Source organism: Vigna angularis, chromosome 7 (assembly GCF_016808095.1).
Source record: "Vigna angularis cultivar LongXiaoDou No.4 chromosome 7, ASM1680809v1, whole genome shotgun sequence".
NCBI lineage: Eukaryota > Viridiplantae > Streptophyta > Magnoliopsida > Fabales > Fabaceae > Vigna > Vigna angularis.
The window spans coordinates 21,438,649-21,455,798 of NC_068976.1; the positions used below are offsets into that span (position 1 = coordinate 21,438,649).

At 32.3% G+C, this 17,150-nt stretch overlaps 2 protein-coding genes across 3 annotated transcripts; one reads left to right on the forward strand and one right to left on the reverse strand.

Annotated features, from left to right (window-relative positions):
* Positions 1 to 199: 199 nt before the first annotated feature.
* Positions 200 to 4,723, forward strand: LOC108336216 (uncharacterized). Of its 2 annotated transcripts, XM_052880854.1 has the most exons (8): positions 200 to 386; positions 519 to 812; positions 1,678 to 1,825; positions 2,499 to 2,690; positions 2,949 to 3,077; positions 3,325 to 3,494; positions 3,943 to 4,076; positions 4,333 to 4,723. In XM_052880854.1, the coding sequence occupies exons 2-8, from the start codon at positions 533 to 535 to the stop codon at positions 4,408 to 4,410; spliced, it is 1,131 nt and encodes a 376-aa protein (XP_052736814.1). In that variant the 5' UTR covers positions 200 to 386; positions 519 to 532; the 3' UTR covers positions 4,411 to 4,723. The 2 variants fall into 2 exon arrangements, with proteins under 2 accessions (XP_052736814.1, XP_052736815.1); XM_052880855.1 differs by having other exon boundaries at positions 200 to 812.
* Positions 4,724 to 5,665: 942 nt separating this feature from the next.
* On the reverse strand, positions 5,666 to 10,180 carry LOC108338450 (DEAD-box ATP-dependent RNA helicase 53, mitochondrial). The gene is made up of 7 exons (XM_017575343.2): positions 9,650 to 10,180; positions 9,388 to 9,515; positions 8,795 to 9,206; positions 8,461 to 8,559; positions 7,620 to 7,844; positions 7,060 to 7,221; positions 5,666 to 6,673 (listed from the first exon to the last, which is right to left on the reverse strand). The coding sequence occupies exons 1-7, from the start codon at positions 9,965 to 9,967 to the stop codon at positions 6,167 to 6,169; spliced, it is 1,851 nt and encodes a 616-aa protein (XP_017430832.1). The 5' UTR covers positions 9,968 to 10,180; the 3' UTR covers positions 5,666 to 6,166.
* Between the last annotated feature and the right edge of the window lie 6,970 nt (positions 10,181 to 17,150).

Sequence of the window (17,150 nt, forward strand, 5' to 3'; positions counted from 1 at the left end):
TTATATTTATCATTACGTTTTAAACAAAATTTTATATCAGAATTTGCTGGAAAACTGGAAAATAACACGGCCAAAATTTGTCTGCTTGTGTAGTTTTTTTTCCCTAAAGTGTGCTATTTGGAAAAGATAAACGGAAGGAGTAATGTTAAACGTGTGAAAAATTCAAATAAAGTTTCTCTCTACGTTTTTTTTTTATTCTACTTTGTTTTCAAGAAATAAATTCAGGTTTGTTTCTTCAGAAAAAAAAAAAAGAAAAAAAGAGAAGAAAAGAAGATATCATATCTCTGTCTTCTTTTTCTTCTTGACTTGTTTTGCAGAAGAAGAAGATCTCAAATTCTGAGAAACGACAAGGTGTGAGAAAGTAGTTGTTGCAGTGGCCGTCCAAGGTTGAGTCTTTGGCATATTTAAATGCGACCCCATCATTAAAAATTCAGTCTTTGATAGTCTTCTTCTCCTTGTTCTCATTCTCCCATCTTTGTCTGTTCTCTTCCGTCAACGTTGCTTTCTCTCTCCTCCAGTTTTCAAATATTGAATGATGACGCCGGAGAAGGAGAAGGAGAAGGAGAAGGAACAGGATCAGGTGGTGGTTGATGCAGGGATGAAGAGGTACAGAAATGGAGAAATCTGGGAGTTTGAGGATGACTTGGGTGTCTCAGACGGTGACAATGGTGTCTTGTTGGGTTTGGACGGTGGAACTACCTCCACTGTCTGCATTTGTATGCCAATGATTCCCTTCTCTCACTCTCAGCTCCATTCTCTTCCCACCCTTGCAAGGGCCGTTGCTGGATGCTCCAATCACAATAGTGTTGGAGGTAATTCATAATCCCCTCACTTGTGCACTTGGTGTGTTTGATTTTTTTGTTGGCAGCCACTTGGTGTGTTTGATGATTTCCCTTTGGGGGTTTGTTTCAAAATTTGATTTTTTTTTTTATGGGTTTGTTGGAATATTTGCTGTGCTTGGACATTTTTGATTGATTTAGTTGTCTACATTAATACACTGTTCGGTTTAGTGTGTGTTGTGTTTCAATGCCCTTATTGGGTTGGGAACTATTGGGAGGATAAGAGAGACCTATTAGGTTGGATATACATTTTGTTTTTGCATACCACAGTAGGATGCTGGTTAAATGGTTATGGCTTAGGCAATTTGGTTAAGTGGCTGTTCGGTTATGAAGCTAAATAGTGTGTTGATCTAAGGTAGTCACAAGCAACTATGGCCTGTAACTAAACTGTTGGAGGTTGATCATTTAGGAAAAGCTGCAATCTTATGCTACATTCCTTGGTTTGAGTTGTTAAAGTCTTTTTAAAGATTACATTCTTGTTATCGGGTTTTCTATCTGGCATTCTAAAGAAGCTTTGGCTACAGTGTTTTTGTGTTTAGATATGCCTATTTTTAATCTTTACTTTGTGCTCTCTCCCTTATTTTACAGTAATGAAGTTCTTATTTTAACCATCCTGCTCTGCTCCCAAAAAAAATGGTGATAACTTATGGTTGCTGGCCAAGTACTCTTGTAGCATCTCAATTAGCTCTCTTTTTTTGTGTTAACTTTGTGCATAAACAACAGACAAAGTTTCATGTATTCAACAGTCTTAAAGAACTATACCTGTCATAATAAAACGAAGATCGAATTCCAGGGGAAATCTTTTATTAGCTTTTTTCTTTAATCACTTCTTCTGCAGAGATTGCTGCAAGGGAAACAATAGAGCAGGTTATGGCAGATGCTCTTTCAAAGTGTGGTTCAAAACGATCTTCAGTCCGAGCTGTTTGTTTGGCTGTATCTGGTGTTAACCATCCAACAGATCAACAAAGAATTCTCAATTGGCTTAGGTTGCTAAGCTTTATTTAAGTGTATCTTCATTTTTTTTTTGTTGATAAGAAGGCATATTAATCTATTTTACTCTTGCTATTGGAAGAAACTAACAAAGTTACGTATTTTATTGATCTCTTAGCTTTTATAAGTAATGAATATACTGTGTTTTTATATCTAATGGCATATATGATCTGTATGTTAGTTTTTGTTATATATTTAATTGTGGAAGAATGCAACTGTGTTTTAAGTTGTTTATCATAATATTATGGAAGAGAATTGTCTTCCTAAATAAAAAATAGAGACCATAAATAAAATTAGTTAATCCTATCATGAATAAAAATGTTACTACTGAACTCAACCTTTATAAAGGAAAGTGAGGACATAACATCTGCTATATTAGTTTACCTATATAACAAGTCAACTCCATTATACCGGTTTTATATAAGATTGAGAGAAACTGACTTTCTTCATTGTTTTTAATTTGCCAAAGCAGTATGCGTAAAATAACTAAAGCCAGGACCACAATGCTAGTGGAGGGACTTATCTGTAAAGAATTGAAACTTATTTAAACTGTATCTTATTTGTACATTCTGCTGGTTCAGTTCTTTGAATATGATGTGTCATTTAATATCCATTATAGTTTATCTGTTATTCTAAAGACTGAACCATACTGTGGCCTTATGTAAACAGGGATATATTCCCAAGCCATGTGAGGTTACATGTTCTGAATGATGCTGTGGCTGCTCTGTCAAGTGGAACAATGGGTAAACTTCATGGATGTGTACTAATTTCTGGCACAGGGAGCATTGCATATGGATTTACTGAAGATGGAAAAGAAGCAAGAGCAGCAGGTGCCGGACCTGTCCTAGGTGACTGGGGCAGGTAACACACACCTTGAAAATTAGCTTTTAGTAAAAAGTGTAATATGGAGACTAATAATTTCATTAGCCGGAAAATGTGTTAACTTTGTAAATTGATCCAACCTTAATCTTCTTAAAAGCTCTTTCTGCATCATATATATTGGCATCTCCCATATATGAGTACAAAAGATATAAAAAGAGCCATGAGGAACGTCTTTCTCTTGATGTCCAACTTGATTCCATCTATTGCTTGGTTGAAAGTTTGCTTTATTATTTGCAGTGCGTATGGAATAGCTGCAAAGGCGCTAACTGCAGTAGTAAGAGCTTATGATGGTCGTGGTCCAAGTACAATGCTTGCAAGTAGTATTTTGCAAAAACTTGGTCTTTCTTCTGCAGAAGAAATAATTGGGTATATATTATAGTTGTATAATTGTTCATTTATTGTGAAGTAAATAGCTAGTATTTGAAAATCTTACTGTTAGAAATGCAACAAGAGAACCATCCATGTGTCTTTATCTAAGAGCTAAAGCTTACTACCTAGTCAATCCACGCAGCAAATGCAAACTAAGTTGACTTATATTTCAAAGATGAGAAATTTTAAGTTGGAAGTTATTTTGTGAATGTAATGCAATTTAATGTCATCATGTTATGCTCAGATGGACATATGCAGATCCCTCCTGGGCCCGCATTGCAGCCCTCGTTCCAGTTGTAGTGATCTGTGCAGAGGCCGGGGATGAGGTTGCAAATAATATCTTACTAGAATCTGTCCAAGAGCTAGTTTCAAGTGTCAAAGCTGTTGTAAACAGACTTGGATTGTCTGGTCAAGGTTAGGGTATTTATATTATTGTCATTTTTAGTGCATAACATTTATAGTCAGTTTGGATGAGCTTCTCCATAAGCTCCTTTTAGGGGAAAAAGATGAGATTAGCTTCTCCATAGGCTAAACTTGTAAAAATCCTCTCATAGTTTCTCTATATTTTTGTGTTTAACTTGTGCATAAGCTAATTTTAACTTTTAGAGAAATTAAATTCATTTTTTCCTTGTTTTATCTCCTATAAGAGTTTATGGAGAAGTTCATCCAAACAAACATCTAATGCTATCTTGTATTGACAATTGATTAAAATTTGTACTAATTGAGTTGGCCTCCAAAACATTCTTGTAAAATATAGAAGTGTTCTTTGGCATGAATGTTTGGATCATTTACATGGATTATTGATATTTTCTCCTTCTGTAATGAAAATTGTGCAATGAATTGTAGTCTGTAATTTTGGCAGATGGAAAGAGTGGCTTTCCCCTGGTGATGGTTGGTGGTGTTCTGACAGCACATAGGGGGAGCTGGGATATAGGAAAAGAAGTAATTAACTGTATTACCAAACAGTTTCCTGGGGTAATTCCCATTAGACCTAAGGTCAGCATATTTATCATTTTATTTTGGAGATAATCTTTTATCTTTTTTAAAACAATTGCATATAAGATAAAATCCCTTTTTGTAAATTGTTTCAAAGATAGTATTTTTGACATTTTGAAACTAGAAGATATACTATTTGGAATATAACAACACTTTCTGTAGAACATCCATTAAATAACTTGAAGAATCGATGTTCAAATGTTCTTTAAATATCCATATTCAATGTCTTTGAGATGTTTGTTTTATTGCACAACAGGTGGAGCCTGCTGTTGGTGCGGCATGGTTAGCATGGAATTTTTTCATGAAAGAATGTTATCACAAGGCTGAGAATTGATGTAAAGCAAGAAAATATAATTCTTGATGATTAAAAGTGTATATTAGACAAGGACGAAAGTGTGGATACCTATGTGATGCCATGTAGTTTATGTATGATCCAATATCTGCTGTTATTGTTGTTTTGGTTCATGGCACATGGTAGGCTTAGTTCTTTGAGTCATGATTACCTTAGCTAAGGTGGTAACTGTGCTTGTGTATATAATTTTTAGTGCCATAAACATGATAGAGAAGTGTCTTCGTTGTCTTGTAGCTGCTGATACTTTTTTCATCATGAATTGTTTAGAGAATGAAGATGAGCATTTTGGAACAGCCAATCGTGATGGTTTAACAATTTAAAAGTTTGTTAAACTATGTAAAATAGATCAAAATTACAGAAGATTGTTAATCAACAAGTTTAATTAAAATTTAGTTTAGTTAAATATTTTTGGAACTGATTTCTATCTTATTTGTATGCATTACTTAATTTTTTAAAGTTTAATATCACTTTTAATATTTATATTTGGAATACAGCATTTAGCCATTCCAACAAATATTAGGACAAAAAGTAATATTAAACATTTTTTAAAAATACTTGTCCTTAACTTGCTATTAAATATGGTTCTCGCAATTATTGTCTTAATGACCTCAATTTCTGTTGAGGAATCGGAGGGTATATAATACAGTGGAGTATAAAAATAAGATATTGTATTTAAATAGCAAACTTACAAAAAGCTGCTGTTTTATGCCGTATATATTTTTTTAAAATAAAAAGTAGCTTGCTTCAGAAATTTCTTAAATGGTATTAAATATATTAAACAGCTTTAAAAGTTTTAAATACATGGTCTGTGTCTCCTGACTTATATTTTTTCGGTATACGTATTAAAGATTTAACATTATGATTAAAAAATTCAGTTATGATTTTAGATCAAATAGGGAAATATTTAATTAATAGAGTTAATCAGGTTAAAGTATTCTTTTCACCAAACAAAAACTTCTGAATTTTCACAATTCACTGTCCTCTCCACGCGTAAAATTTGGTATAATTCTCCTTCCGAATTTTCAGAAAACAAATTTCTGTCACTGTTGTGTTTATTTTTATAAACATTACTTTCTAGACCCCTTGGATTAATGGAGCTTGCATCTGTTTTAGGCCGAAAATAAAAACCAGGAAAGACAGGATCTAATACACATGATTCTCAGACTATTTATGAACCCCCAGATGTAACCCAGGGTGAAGGGGCGAAAATTAAATTGCTTTTAGGTCAAATTACATATTAGATGAGAAATTTCTTGCATAATAATTTCAGTATAAAATAGAACAGCATATGTCCCCATGATTATCCAAAGCACTTTACCTCCCATTAACTACTTTAAGCAACATAAATACACTAAATAAATTGAATCACCACTTCATACAGCTCCCTCTTCAAAACTTTTCATGCACGCATGTACGTGTGTACACATTTTCAGGATCATTGTGAGATTCAATGTCCATGGATGGAGGTGGAACCCTCAGAATACAGCCTTCCTTTCTCCTTTTTATAGATGTTTTCAAAAAATAACAGACCTAAGACTGAGCCAAAAGTCCCAGAAAAGAAATATCCTATGCTCGTAGAACTTCTGATTGTATGACCTTCCCAAATTCTTACTGATTAGTAATACAAGGACTAGCCAAGAAGCCGCCTTTAAGTTTCAGAGAAAGTGACAGATGCAAACTCTACAAGAACTAAACCACCAAGAAATAAGGGTAGCGCAATTTTTTTTATATTGTGATGTTAAAAAGGTCTTCTATTGTTCTGATTACTACCACGAGAATCACCAAAGCCACTAGATTGACCCGAGCCAAGTTCTCCAAAACCTCCCGAACGATCTGAACCACCAAATCCCCCAAAATCATCTGGACGACTAAACCTAGACCCACCGGATGATCGACCAGATCTGCTTCCTGATTGACCTGAGCCAAAGCCACCAGATGAGCCAAACCTACCAGAGCTTGGTCCACCATATCTACTCATTTCACCAGAAAAACCCCCTCCTGATTGACTGGAACCAGAGCCACCAAAACGATTATAATTCTGTCCACCAAACCTTTCACCAGAATCTCCAAAGCTGGGGCGGCCAAATCCACTGTTATTGTAGCCACCAGAACGGCCAGACCCAGGACCACGGCCAAAACCTGTGTCACCATAACGACGATCCCTAGTTCCTCCGAAAGATCCAAACCGCCCACCACCCATGCCAACTGTGTCCATGGATGCACTATCAACAGCTATCCTTGGTAGCTGAAAAATATGAATACCGGAACAGAAAACAACCAATAAATAATTATATAAATAAAAAATACCAAACTTTAAAATTAGCATATTAGCGAGAACACTGGAAAACGGTAATAATAACTATGGGATAGTAGGTCCCTGGCTATTTAGATATATTGAATAGAGAAAATTTCAGATTGGGTTTATCAATTTCCAGGGCAATCTGACTCGCAAACTAATCATAAACAAGTCCAGATCAAATTGTGCATAGGAAGGATGGGATTTTAGGCAGCAGGAATATATGCTTCCTTAATAGTGTAGCCTCAATCTTTATGACCACAAAATTAGTAATTAACAAGGTAAAACTTCCAAAGATAGACAAAATTCAATAAGATGCCAGGAAAAGATATCACCTCTGTAAATCTACTTCCCACATCACGCTCAATAAGCCTCACAGCCCTTGATTGATCTTCTGTATACACAAGAATAGCAGTTCCTTTCTTACCAGCACGACCTGTCCGTCCAGATCTATGAACAAATATTTCTGAAGAATTGGGAAGATCATAATGTATTACCTATAGCAGGAAAGCAAGTCAAAATTTCGTATCTATAAATTGCATGAAACGATAACAATATTCTCCATAATATATCACAGTATTTACATATGCACATGACATTAAACATAAAGAATGGCACATTGAGAAAGACTACAAACACGGAACAATAAGAAATCAAACAGAGAAATACAATCTAAGCGACATCCAAAATTTACAGAACCATGAACAGTACAGACCGATGACAGAATAAACCAAGAGTGTTGCATGATTATCAAATATATCAAATACATTGACAAGAAAAATCAATAACTAATAGTCAAGGACATATCATCAAGAAAATGATACCTTGTCTTCAAATTCAATCAAGCATACGATAATTTGCAATAGAAATAAAAAAACAGTAAAACAGAACTCACAAGATCAACATTGGGTATATCAAGCCCACGTGAGGCAACATCAGTTGCCACCAAAACATTAAAATGGCCATTTCTGAAGCCAGCAAGAGTTTTTTCCCTCTGAGCTTGTGATATGTCTCCGTGCAAAGCCTCACATTGAACACTTTTTGCCATGGTATATGATAATCGGTCTGCATCACGTTTTGTTTGAGTGAAAACAATACACTTTCCTCCTTTTGCATGTTCCTAACAAAGGATATATATTTAGGAAACGGAGAGAGAAAGAAATCCAGCAAGTTTCCTCAAGTAGTTTTTTCTAATTAAAATACATAAAAGGGCAATCTAATGCCGAAGGCTACCACCTAGTGGGGTCTAAGGACAGTGGGTGTACACAGATTTACCACCACAAGCAAGCGGCTGTGTCCAGGATTTGCACCTATGACCTCTGGGTCACAGGGAACCAACCTTACCCTTGCACCAAGGCTCACCCTCTAATTACACACACATATATATTCTAGTAAAAGCTTAAGGGAAAAACGTAATAAAACTCCAGAAACCTATTTGCAATACAGTAATTTTAGTCTAGGAATTTAGCTCTGAAACCTAACTGAACTCTACAAAACTTACTTATAAAGTAAGGACTCGTCAACCTTTACAAGCTCTATTTAATTTTATATCATATCTCTAGCTGAGGAGGGACTAAGCACCACCATTGAGGTTTCCGTTGAGGCAGCCACCTCCTAACACAATGCAACTAAGGCAGGCAATGATTGACCACTAGTAAGGTGGTTTTCAAACACATTAACAATCACTAATCAGAACTACCAATCAAGTCAGTAAACGATGGTTTCAGAAGGCATACTGTTATTAGCTGCGCAAGAATTCCCGCTTTAACATATAAGTCAGATGCAATGGAATACAGTGAAATTCCATCTGCTAACTTCTGATCAGAATCTCCAACCTACAGCACCAATAAATTTACAGTTAAAAAATAACTCTCGTGCACTCCCACACATGCCCACAATGTAGAGACGTTAAAACATGATAAACTAATTACTCAAAGAAGTTCATGCGCCCCACAACATAATCTACTGTGTTTATTTTGTACATTATATTCAAGTCAAACTAAATGATATCTCAGAATTGCACAGGTTACAGGCATTGTCCTAGTGCCTAGAATGGAGTTTCAAGCTTACTAGATCAATGGTCAGGGGATCATTCAGGTAATTGCGTGAAATCTGCTTTATCCAAGATGGCATTGTTGCAGAGAACATAAGAGTCTGACGTTTGGCGGGCAACCTTTCCAAGATCCTCTCCACTTCCTCCTGGAAGCCGACTTGAAGCATCTGATCAGCTTCATCAAGAACAACAAATTGAACTTCCTTCAGATTTAGAGCACCTCTGTTGAGAAGGTCAATAATCCGACCAGGTGTTCCCACAGCAATATCAACCCCATAATCGAGCTGCCTCATCTGCTTAGAGATTGGCGTACCCCCATAAACACAAATTGTATCCAAGTTAGGTGCCGACTCATAGAATTCCTTCTCAACCTGCTTAGCAAGCTCCCTAGTTGGAGCAAGAACTAAAGCCAAAGGATCCCTGCCCCGCCTGCAACATCAATCACACAAAAAAAAAATGTATAGTTAAAGACACAAATAACATTTCCATGATTCTATCCACACCATCATGAATTACCAAGTCCACATTCAACTCTAACAGAGAAACAAGTGCAAAATTTGGGTAATAAGGAAGCATAAGTATCACGATAACATAAAAACATAGAACCAACCCATGCTTCGCATTAAACTGAATGATCTTATCCATGATGGGTATCCCAAATGCAAGAGTCTTCCCAGTTCCAGTCCTAGCTCGACCAATCATATCACGACCTTGCATGGCAGGTTCCAGCACGGCCCTCTGCAATACAACAACCCAATTAACTAAAAAAACCGTTAGCATAACTCAAAGCTACTAAACTACACGTCTTTAATCCTTATAAACCGCATATCATGCTATGCATCATCGCATAAACCCTTAGAAGCAAAGCAAACCTGAATGGGGAAGAGCTTGGTGATGCCTTTCTTGGCCAAAGCTGAGACAATATCCTGAGAGATTCCGAGCTTCGCGATCTCGAGTCCTTCCTCGGCGTTCCCTTTAGACCCTTCTTCGTAAGGGAAATCGTCTACAGCATATTCCGCGCGGTGATATACAGAAGAACGGAAATTCAACGGACCCGATTTGGAATGGAAATTTCTTGGAATGAAGGCCGGGGAGAGTGGCCGGAAGTCGTTGCTGGCGGAGATTACGACGGCCAGGAAAGCGCGCCTTGAGAGGTTGGAAGAAGTTCTTCTAAGGATTGCGGTTAACATGTTGTAGTGTTGTGGTAAGAAAATGGAAAATGGAAAATGGAAACCCTAACAGACTGCAATTCAGGGTTTAGGGTTTTATGACAATAAAAAATTGGAAATGAAGAAGATATTTCAGTTCAGTTCACTACAGGGCGTCACGATCTTCTGTGTGCTACTCTTCTTAATGCTCCCTATGACTTCTTTTTTTTTTTAGTGCAGCCCTGAAAGCTTTGTCAGAATTGGGCAAAACAAAATTCCCATGGGACTTTATGATTTTCTTTTCTAGAAGGGTAGGAAAGTTTTGAAAAAATATATAAAATAAAAACATTAAAATTGTAACAATCCTACTTTCTTAATCATTCTCCTACTAATTATAATTAAGATTATAATTCAATAATAGCATCAATAATTATAATTAAACTTGGTCACAATTTAGTTCTTAATAGTAATTCTTAACTCATCTTCGGCATATACAAAATATACTATTGCAAGACTAAGAAATAAAAGATACATATAACGACGAACTAATTATCACAAAAATAATTTTTAATTGAAAGATATCCTAATATTCACCAAAATCTTAAATTAAATTTAATTAACTAAAGTTCAAGCATTAAATTATAAAAAAAATTGTAAACTTTGAAAGATTAATATATTGAATGTTTTCATTGAACTCTGCATGTTATACTCTTCTCTTCTTTTTTATATATAATAATAACTCAATTGAAATATCATATATCTCTGCTAATAGAATTAATTTGGTGAGCTTATTATCTCTTTCATATCATATTTTAATATTTTAGACAAAGAGTGTTAATATCTTATGTGATTAAATTTATATTTTATTTGTGTTTTATATTTTAACAAATCTCTAATTTAATAAACTTAATAAAAAGCATGTTTCTGAATAATTAAGTTTAGTGTTAATTGTTTATGTGTTTTTATGAATTTTTATATTTTATAGATGTTTTGCTTAAATATTATATAATTTAATTATTTTATAAAACTTTTTTGCATGTTAGTTTACGTTATCATTTTCTTTTGATGTTTTTTTATGTTTGTATATTTTATTTTTTGCGATAATCAACTTATTATCGGTGAATAGAAGTAAGTGTTTAACAAATTTTTTCTTGTGATTGTCTAATAACTTTTCATATTAATTTTAAATATATTTTATTATAGTTATTTATAGTTTATATTTATTTGTTTAAGCAATTTGTTTTGTTTTATCAACATCTTATTTTATTTGTTGTAAGTTGATAAAATTAAAATGTTACAATTATAAAATTTATTTTCAACTATATTTAATTCTGTTGATCCATTATTAATATCAAAATTTATTTTAAAAAGTAATAACGTACTTGAATATTTCTCATTAAAAATATTTATATAATTATATTTTTTTTCCAATAATATTAATCATTTATCAATCCAAACAAAGATAAATTATTCACTGCATATCGCTGTGAAAGTTAGAACAAGTATCATAAAATTCAAAATTTAATCTACAAATATATTAGTATAAGGCATTGTTTTAAATTATTATTTAGCAATATAATATTTAAATAAGTATCTTAATTATATTGACTTGTTTAGTTTTCAATGATCATAGTTTTGTGTTGACTTTCAAAAAATATGTAATACTTTTCTTAATCAATAATTTATATACCATCCAAACATAATATATATATATATATATATATATATATATATATATATAATATAGAATATATAAATAACCATCTTTTATCCAAATTTATTAAATTAAATAATATTTACTTTGACTTTATTTTTATATGTATATTTTAATATTATAAAAATTAAATTTTAAAACAATACATAAATAAAATAAGAACTTTAATTAAATAACTAAATATAAGTAGTAATATAACAGACAAATAAACAAGAAAAAGATAAATTAATTACATAGACTTAGTGTTGGATATAAATTAAATAAAATAATCACAATTTAATGAAAAGGAGGTGGCATGACTGCAAATAAATTAAATATCATAATTATAAATAGATAAACAGTGAAGAAAAATTAAATGACAAAAGAAGATGTGCATAAATAAATTAAATATCATAATTATAAATAGATAAACAATGAAGAAAAACCAAATGATGTAAATAAAATGGATCAATTACTAATTAGAGATAAATTATATGACATATATAAATAAACAAATATATGAGTGCAAAAAAATTAAAGATAAAACAAATAATATACATATGAATAAATAAGATCAATATACAATTAGAAAAAAATTAAACGACATAAATATAAAAAAAATAGACTCTTAGGATAAATTAAACGATAAAAGTATAATAAAAAGTAAAACAATATATACTTCAAAATAAATATTAAAAAAAACATATATAACTTTATTAAAATTAATATAAAAAAAAGTTTAATCTCACTTTGCCTCATGTTGTTTGAAGTAATGCATATTTTTAGATGATTAAATTTTCTTATAACTCATTCCTTTTTTTTTCTCTATTTCTCCTCTCTTGATCACTTAATTTACATTTTCTTCATATTCTTTTCCACCTCATCAATTTATAACCAAAATTTATTTTATTACTTTCATTTAAAAAGGAAATAATCATGAGCTCTTATTTGTATTTATTTCTTCTTTTATAACTCTTTCAAATATTATTTTTTAATATATATATATATATATATAATAATAATTAATATACTTTTTAATTAATTAATATTTTCTCATTTATTTTTTCTTTTACTTATTTTTTATTATTATTTTGTCACAATAATTTATAAAAACTACTTGATTGTTTTTTAAGTATTCTGACTTTTTCTAGATATAACGCAAAGCAATTTAATAAATATATGAATCACAACTTCTTTTACACTTTTAAAACAATATAATTATTTAATAGTAAGAATGTTACATTATACGAGTCTCACCTTTCTTAAATAAATATTAATCTTAACTTTGTAATTTTTCTCCTATGTATTCTTTTACCATTGCACTATTCATGGTATTAAGTACCTTCTATCTCAAATACTTTACTTTTCTTGCGTAAGTTAGTGCATGCAAAGTTAACATTTCTCAATGTATTACAAAGTGTGATGTGAATCTTTGTATACACATGGTATAAATAACAACAATAAAATCTTATTTTTGACATCTTATTAGAATATAAGATAAATCAAAGTAACAATTCTATTTATGATCATTTAACAATGCTACAAAATGTTTTTATCTTGTTTCTCTTGTTAAAAAGTAAAAGAAAATTATAAATAAATTTATTGAAATTTTAAGTATGCCATAAAAACATTATATTTTAGTGTATTACCCATTTATAATAAAATAGAAAAATAATAGTGTTTTTATGGAACTGGTTAAGTCTCACAAACACTCCAAAAAATATTTTAACGATTAAGTCAATAATAATCCAATTCAAAAGATATTAAATGTTACAATAATATAACCTAATTAGCGTACTAACATTTTATTTATAATTTTTGTCATAAACTTTTACTTACCACATTAACTTAATCATAATTCAATCATGTTTTAATATGATTAATTAATTAATATATGTTAATACAATTTTTAAGATTAGAGACTGACTTGTACTGTTTAATCAATTATGAAAATAAAATTGATTAATTTAATATTATATGCCAGTTCGCTCTAAATATCGCATTAAAATAAGAATACAGATTTTAGGCTAAAACAAAATTTATTCATTCCCATAAATGAAAAAGGTTGCACTAAATCAGTGAGAAAATTGATGTAGCAAAGAATAATAATAAAAAAAAAACTATTAAAGTGTAATGGGAGGAGGGACACACACCAGAATTTATGCGAAGAAGTGTGGTGAAGGGATAGACATCACTTCCATTAATCAAAAACCTATCATCTCTTATTTTACGATTTAATTATTACTTTTTTAATTTTATTATTCCACGTAATTTACTCACAACTTTTTAACTTTTCAATATTTTATCACCCAATTTTTTCCTCCACACTTTTTTTTTACCATTATAATTTATATTTTTTTTATACATTTAAAAGTCATGATGGAAACTAACCACGTTATTGAAAAAAAGTACAAAAAAATAACATCACTCTATAGCATTTTGTTATATATTTAATAAATGAGCACAATAGGTGAAATTGAAAAATATATAAAAAAAAGATTAAATGATAAAATTGCCAAGATAAAAATAATCGAATAGTAAAATGTACGACGATTTTACTTTTTAAAATATAGACAAAAATTGCTGATAAAATATTTTAAAAATAATTTATTCATACTGGTTTTTATACAATAAAAAATAATAGTAATGATGGTGATATATAATAAAAATATCTATATTGAATACATAGTTTTTAAAATCATCCTTGAGTATAATATTATTTTTATTATTATTATTATTATTATTATTATTATTATTATATAAAGGATAACAAGTAATTTACATACTATCATTTCTTTCAATTTCTTTTCAATAATTTTTACATCAATAAGAAAATGACAATATTTTTATAACTTTTTATTAAAATATTTAATAATTATTTAGAAAGAAAATATAAACAAACATCTATATTATATAAAGACTTATAGAATAGTATTTTAAAAGAAATAATAGTTTAAAAATAATGAAATTGGATTGTTTTAATAGAATTTTTTTTTATAAATGACTTTCATTATTTTTAAAACATATTATCTTTCTAAATAATACTTTTTTAGATTTCTCTGATTTCTTTATGGAAGTTCTTTTTATGTATTTATCTGTTTGAATATTAAAGACCGTCCGAGTGATTATAGGAGCGAGATTTTAAAGTCTAACCGATTGGTTTATTTAATAGAGTATGTTGGTTTTCTATTCCTTTCTTTGTCAATTTCATTTTTTCTTGCATGGCGACCTTCTTTGTTTTACATGTTAAGTTTTAATTTTCTATAAGACTCTCTAATGATCAATTGTCCTAACGACATACCTTTATCAGTGGTCCTAACGACATAGCTTAATTTAAAGTTAGGGTTGTGGGTAGGTTTTGTTGTATCAGATATGCGATGATTGGGATTACCTTAGAAGTTTCGAATTTGAGTATGATGTTCAATTATGAGGAGTTGGCATGGGAATGAGACGTTTGGAATCCTAAGTTGTTGAATTGTTACCTATTTATGTTGAAGAAAAAATGGATTACGATAAAATCATAAAATATTACTTTCAAAATATTTGCGGATTGAAAATGGGTATTTGTGTAAGAACCTAAAAATAAATTATAAGTTAATGGGGAATTAATTTAAATGAAACCAGAACCCTCTCAATTAAAAGCACATTTCAGACACATTCTGGTTCATTAACCCAACCTCATTCTCTCTCTAAGAAAAACTTAGTTCTTCCTTTTTCCTCTGCCTTCTCTCTACCATTCCTCCACATTCAGCCATTGCATGTTGGTTTAGGTGGTGCTCAAGTGACCGCGGCGCAGAGAGCTTCGCAACCATCCTATTAGATTCTCATTCTTCAGCGGGTAAGTCGTTTCCTTTTCTCCTCTGTGATTTTGGAACCTATGGCATGCATCTCTACTGGTTGCATGTAGCTAGAAACATTCCTTTCCATTTTCTCTGTTCATTCTAGCTCTAAGAGTTGTTTTCTACCATCAATGTGGTGGTTTGTAGGGTTTGGTCGGGTCCTTGCTGTGTGAGCCACTATTAGGACATTCTAGTGAGCTGTATTGTTCAACTCCAAGGTAAGGGGAGCTAGGTTTTCTTAAAGTTTATCATTATGAAATGTGCAAATGTGTTGATCTCTGTGTTACTATGTTGTTTGGGTTGAAATTGTGTTTTTGAGATTTGTTGTATGAACTGTATGCTGGAAATTTGTGACTGTGGATTTGGTTGGGCTGAGGTGATATTTGAGATTGATATGTTTGATGTATGTATTTTGTTGGAGGGTGATCAAGTGGAAGGTAAGGAAAGTATGCACTATTTTGAGTAAACTGGTAGTGTTTTTGGGTCACTTGAGAGGAAGTGAGGTAGTGATTTTCAGAAGTATGGATTATGGGCACATTTGGGCTGTTGGGACATCTTAGGCAAATCATTTGTGACTTGTTAGGATCATAAAACTGGCCTAAAACCTGTTAGAAAGGGGAAAATTGAAATTGGGTCTTTAAGTTGTAGGAATTGATGTTTTAAAAGATAAAACTTGATCTTAATCACTTTAGATTAGTAATGGGGAGGGTTAGGATCATCTAGGCAAGTTTAATTGAGCTTAATACACGAATTGTGGGTCGTAGAAGTTGGCCAAGAGGCCTAGAAATAGTAAGGGCTGGTGTGAGTGTGTGATTCTGTAGAATTTGCGTTTTGAAGATGATGCAGAGTCGCTATGCGAGCTGTCTTGCATAGCGAGACCCTGTAGAGAGTGCTCACTGTCTGGGTAATTCGCTGTGTGAGCTGGTGCGCAATGCGAATAACTAGAGGGTGTTGCTCTCTATTTGTGGATTCGCCTGGCAAATTCTGTCGCTATGCGACTGGTGGTGGTCTGGAACCACTGCCCTTTTAATTCGAAAGGCGAGTGGGGCGCATAACGAGAGCTTTAAGGGGCTTGGTCTCTGTCTAGGCTTTCGCATAGCGACCTGGGTGCGCTATGCGAGAGGTTTGAAGTCTGATGCATGCTGCGCGTTAATTCGCTATGCGAATTAAGGGGTGCGCTGTGCGAGATCCTCTTGCATCGCCTTGTGAATATGGTGCGCTGTGCGAACCTTTGAGTCCAGTCTTCTCTTTTGCTCTTGCTTTAGGTGAACCAAGTGTGTAGAATGATTAAAATGCATATTATGATGGTAGTAATGTTATTGAACTGATAGTATTTGATGGTATGAAACATGTTTGGTGGTTGAGTGTAACAAGTATGATTGATAGATGTAATTCCATGGATCTCTAAGGAGGTTACATGGTGGTGCCCTATAGTATTGGACGTAATTCCATGATCTTCAAGGAGAAGATTCATGGTGGTGCCCTTAGTGTTTAGAATGATTTGCATGGCAACTCAGTCTTGGGGGTTATCCTAGAACTACAGTGGTCGATCATTCTCAAGTAGAGAGGATTGAACCATGTCGTGATTAGTAGCAGGAGGTTTTAATCTTGGGTGCTTCCAGTATGGCCAAGGTGAGTGATAACGGATTAACCTCGTGAGTGTGGTAGGGTGAAACGCATTGGCAATGGCTTT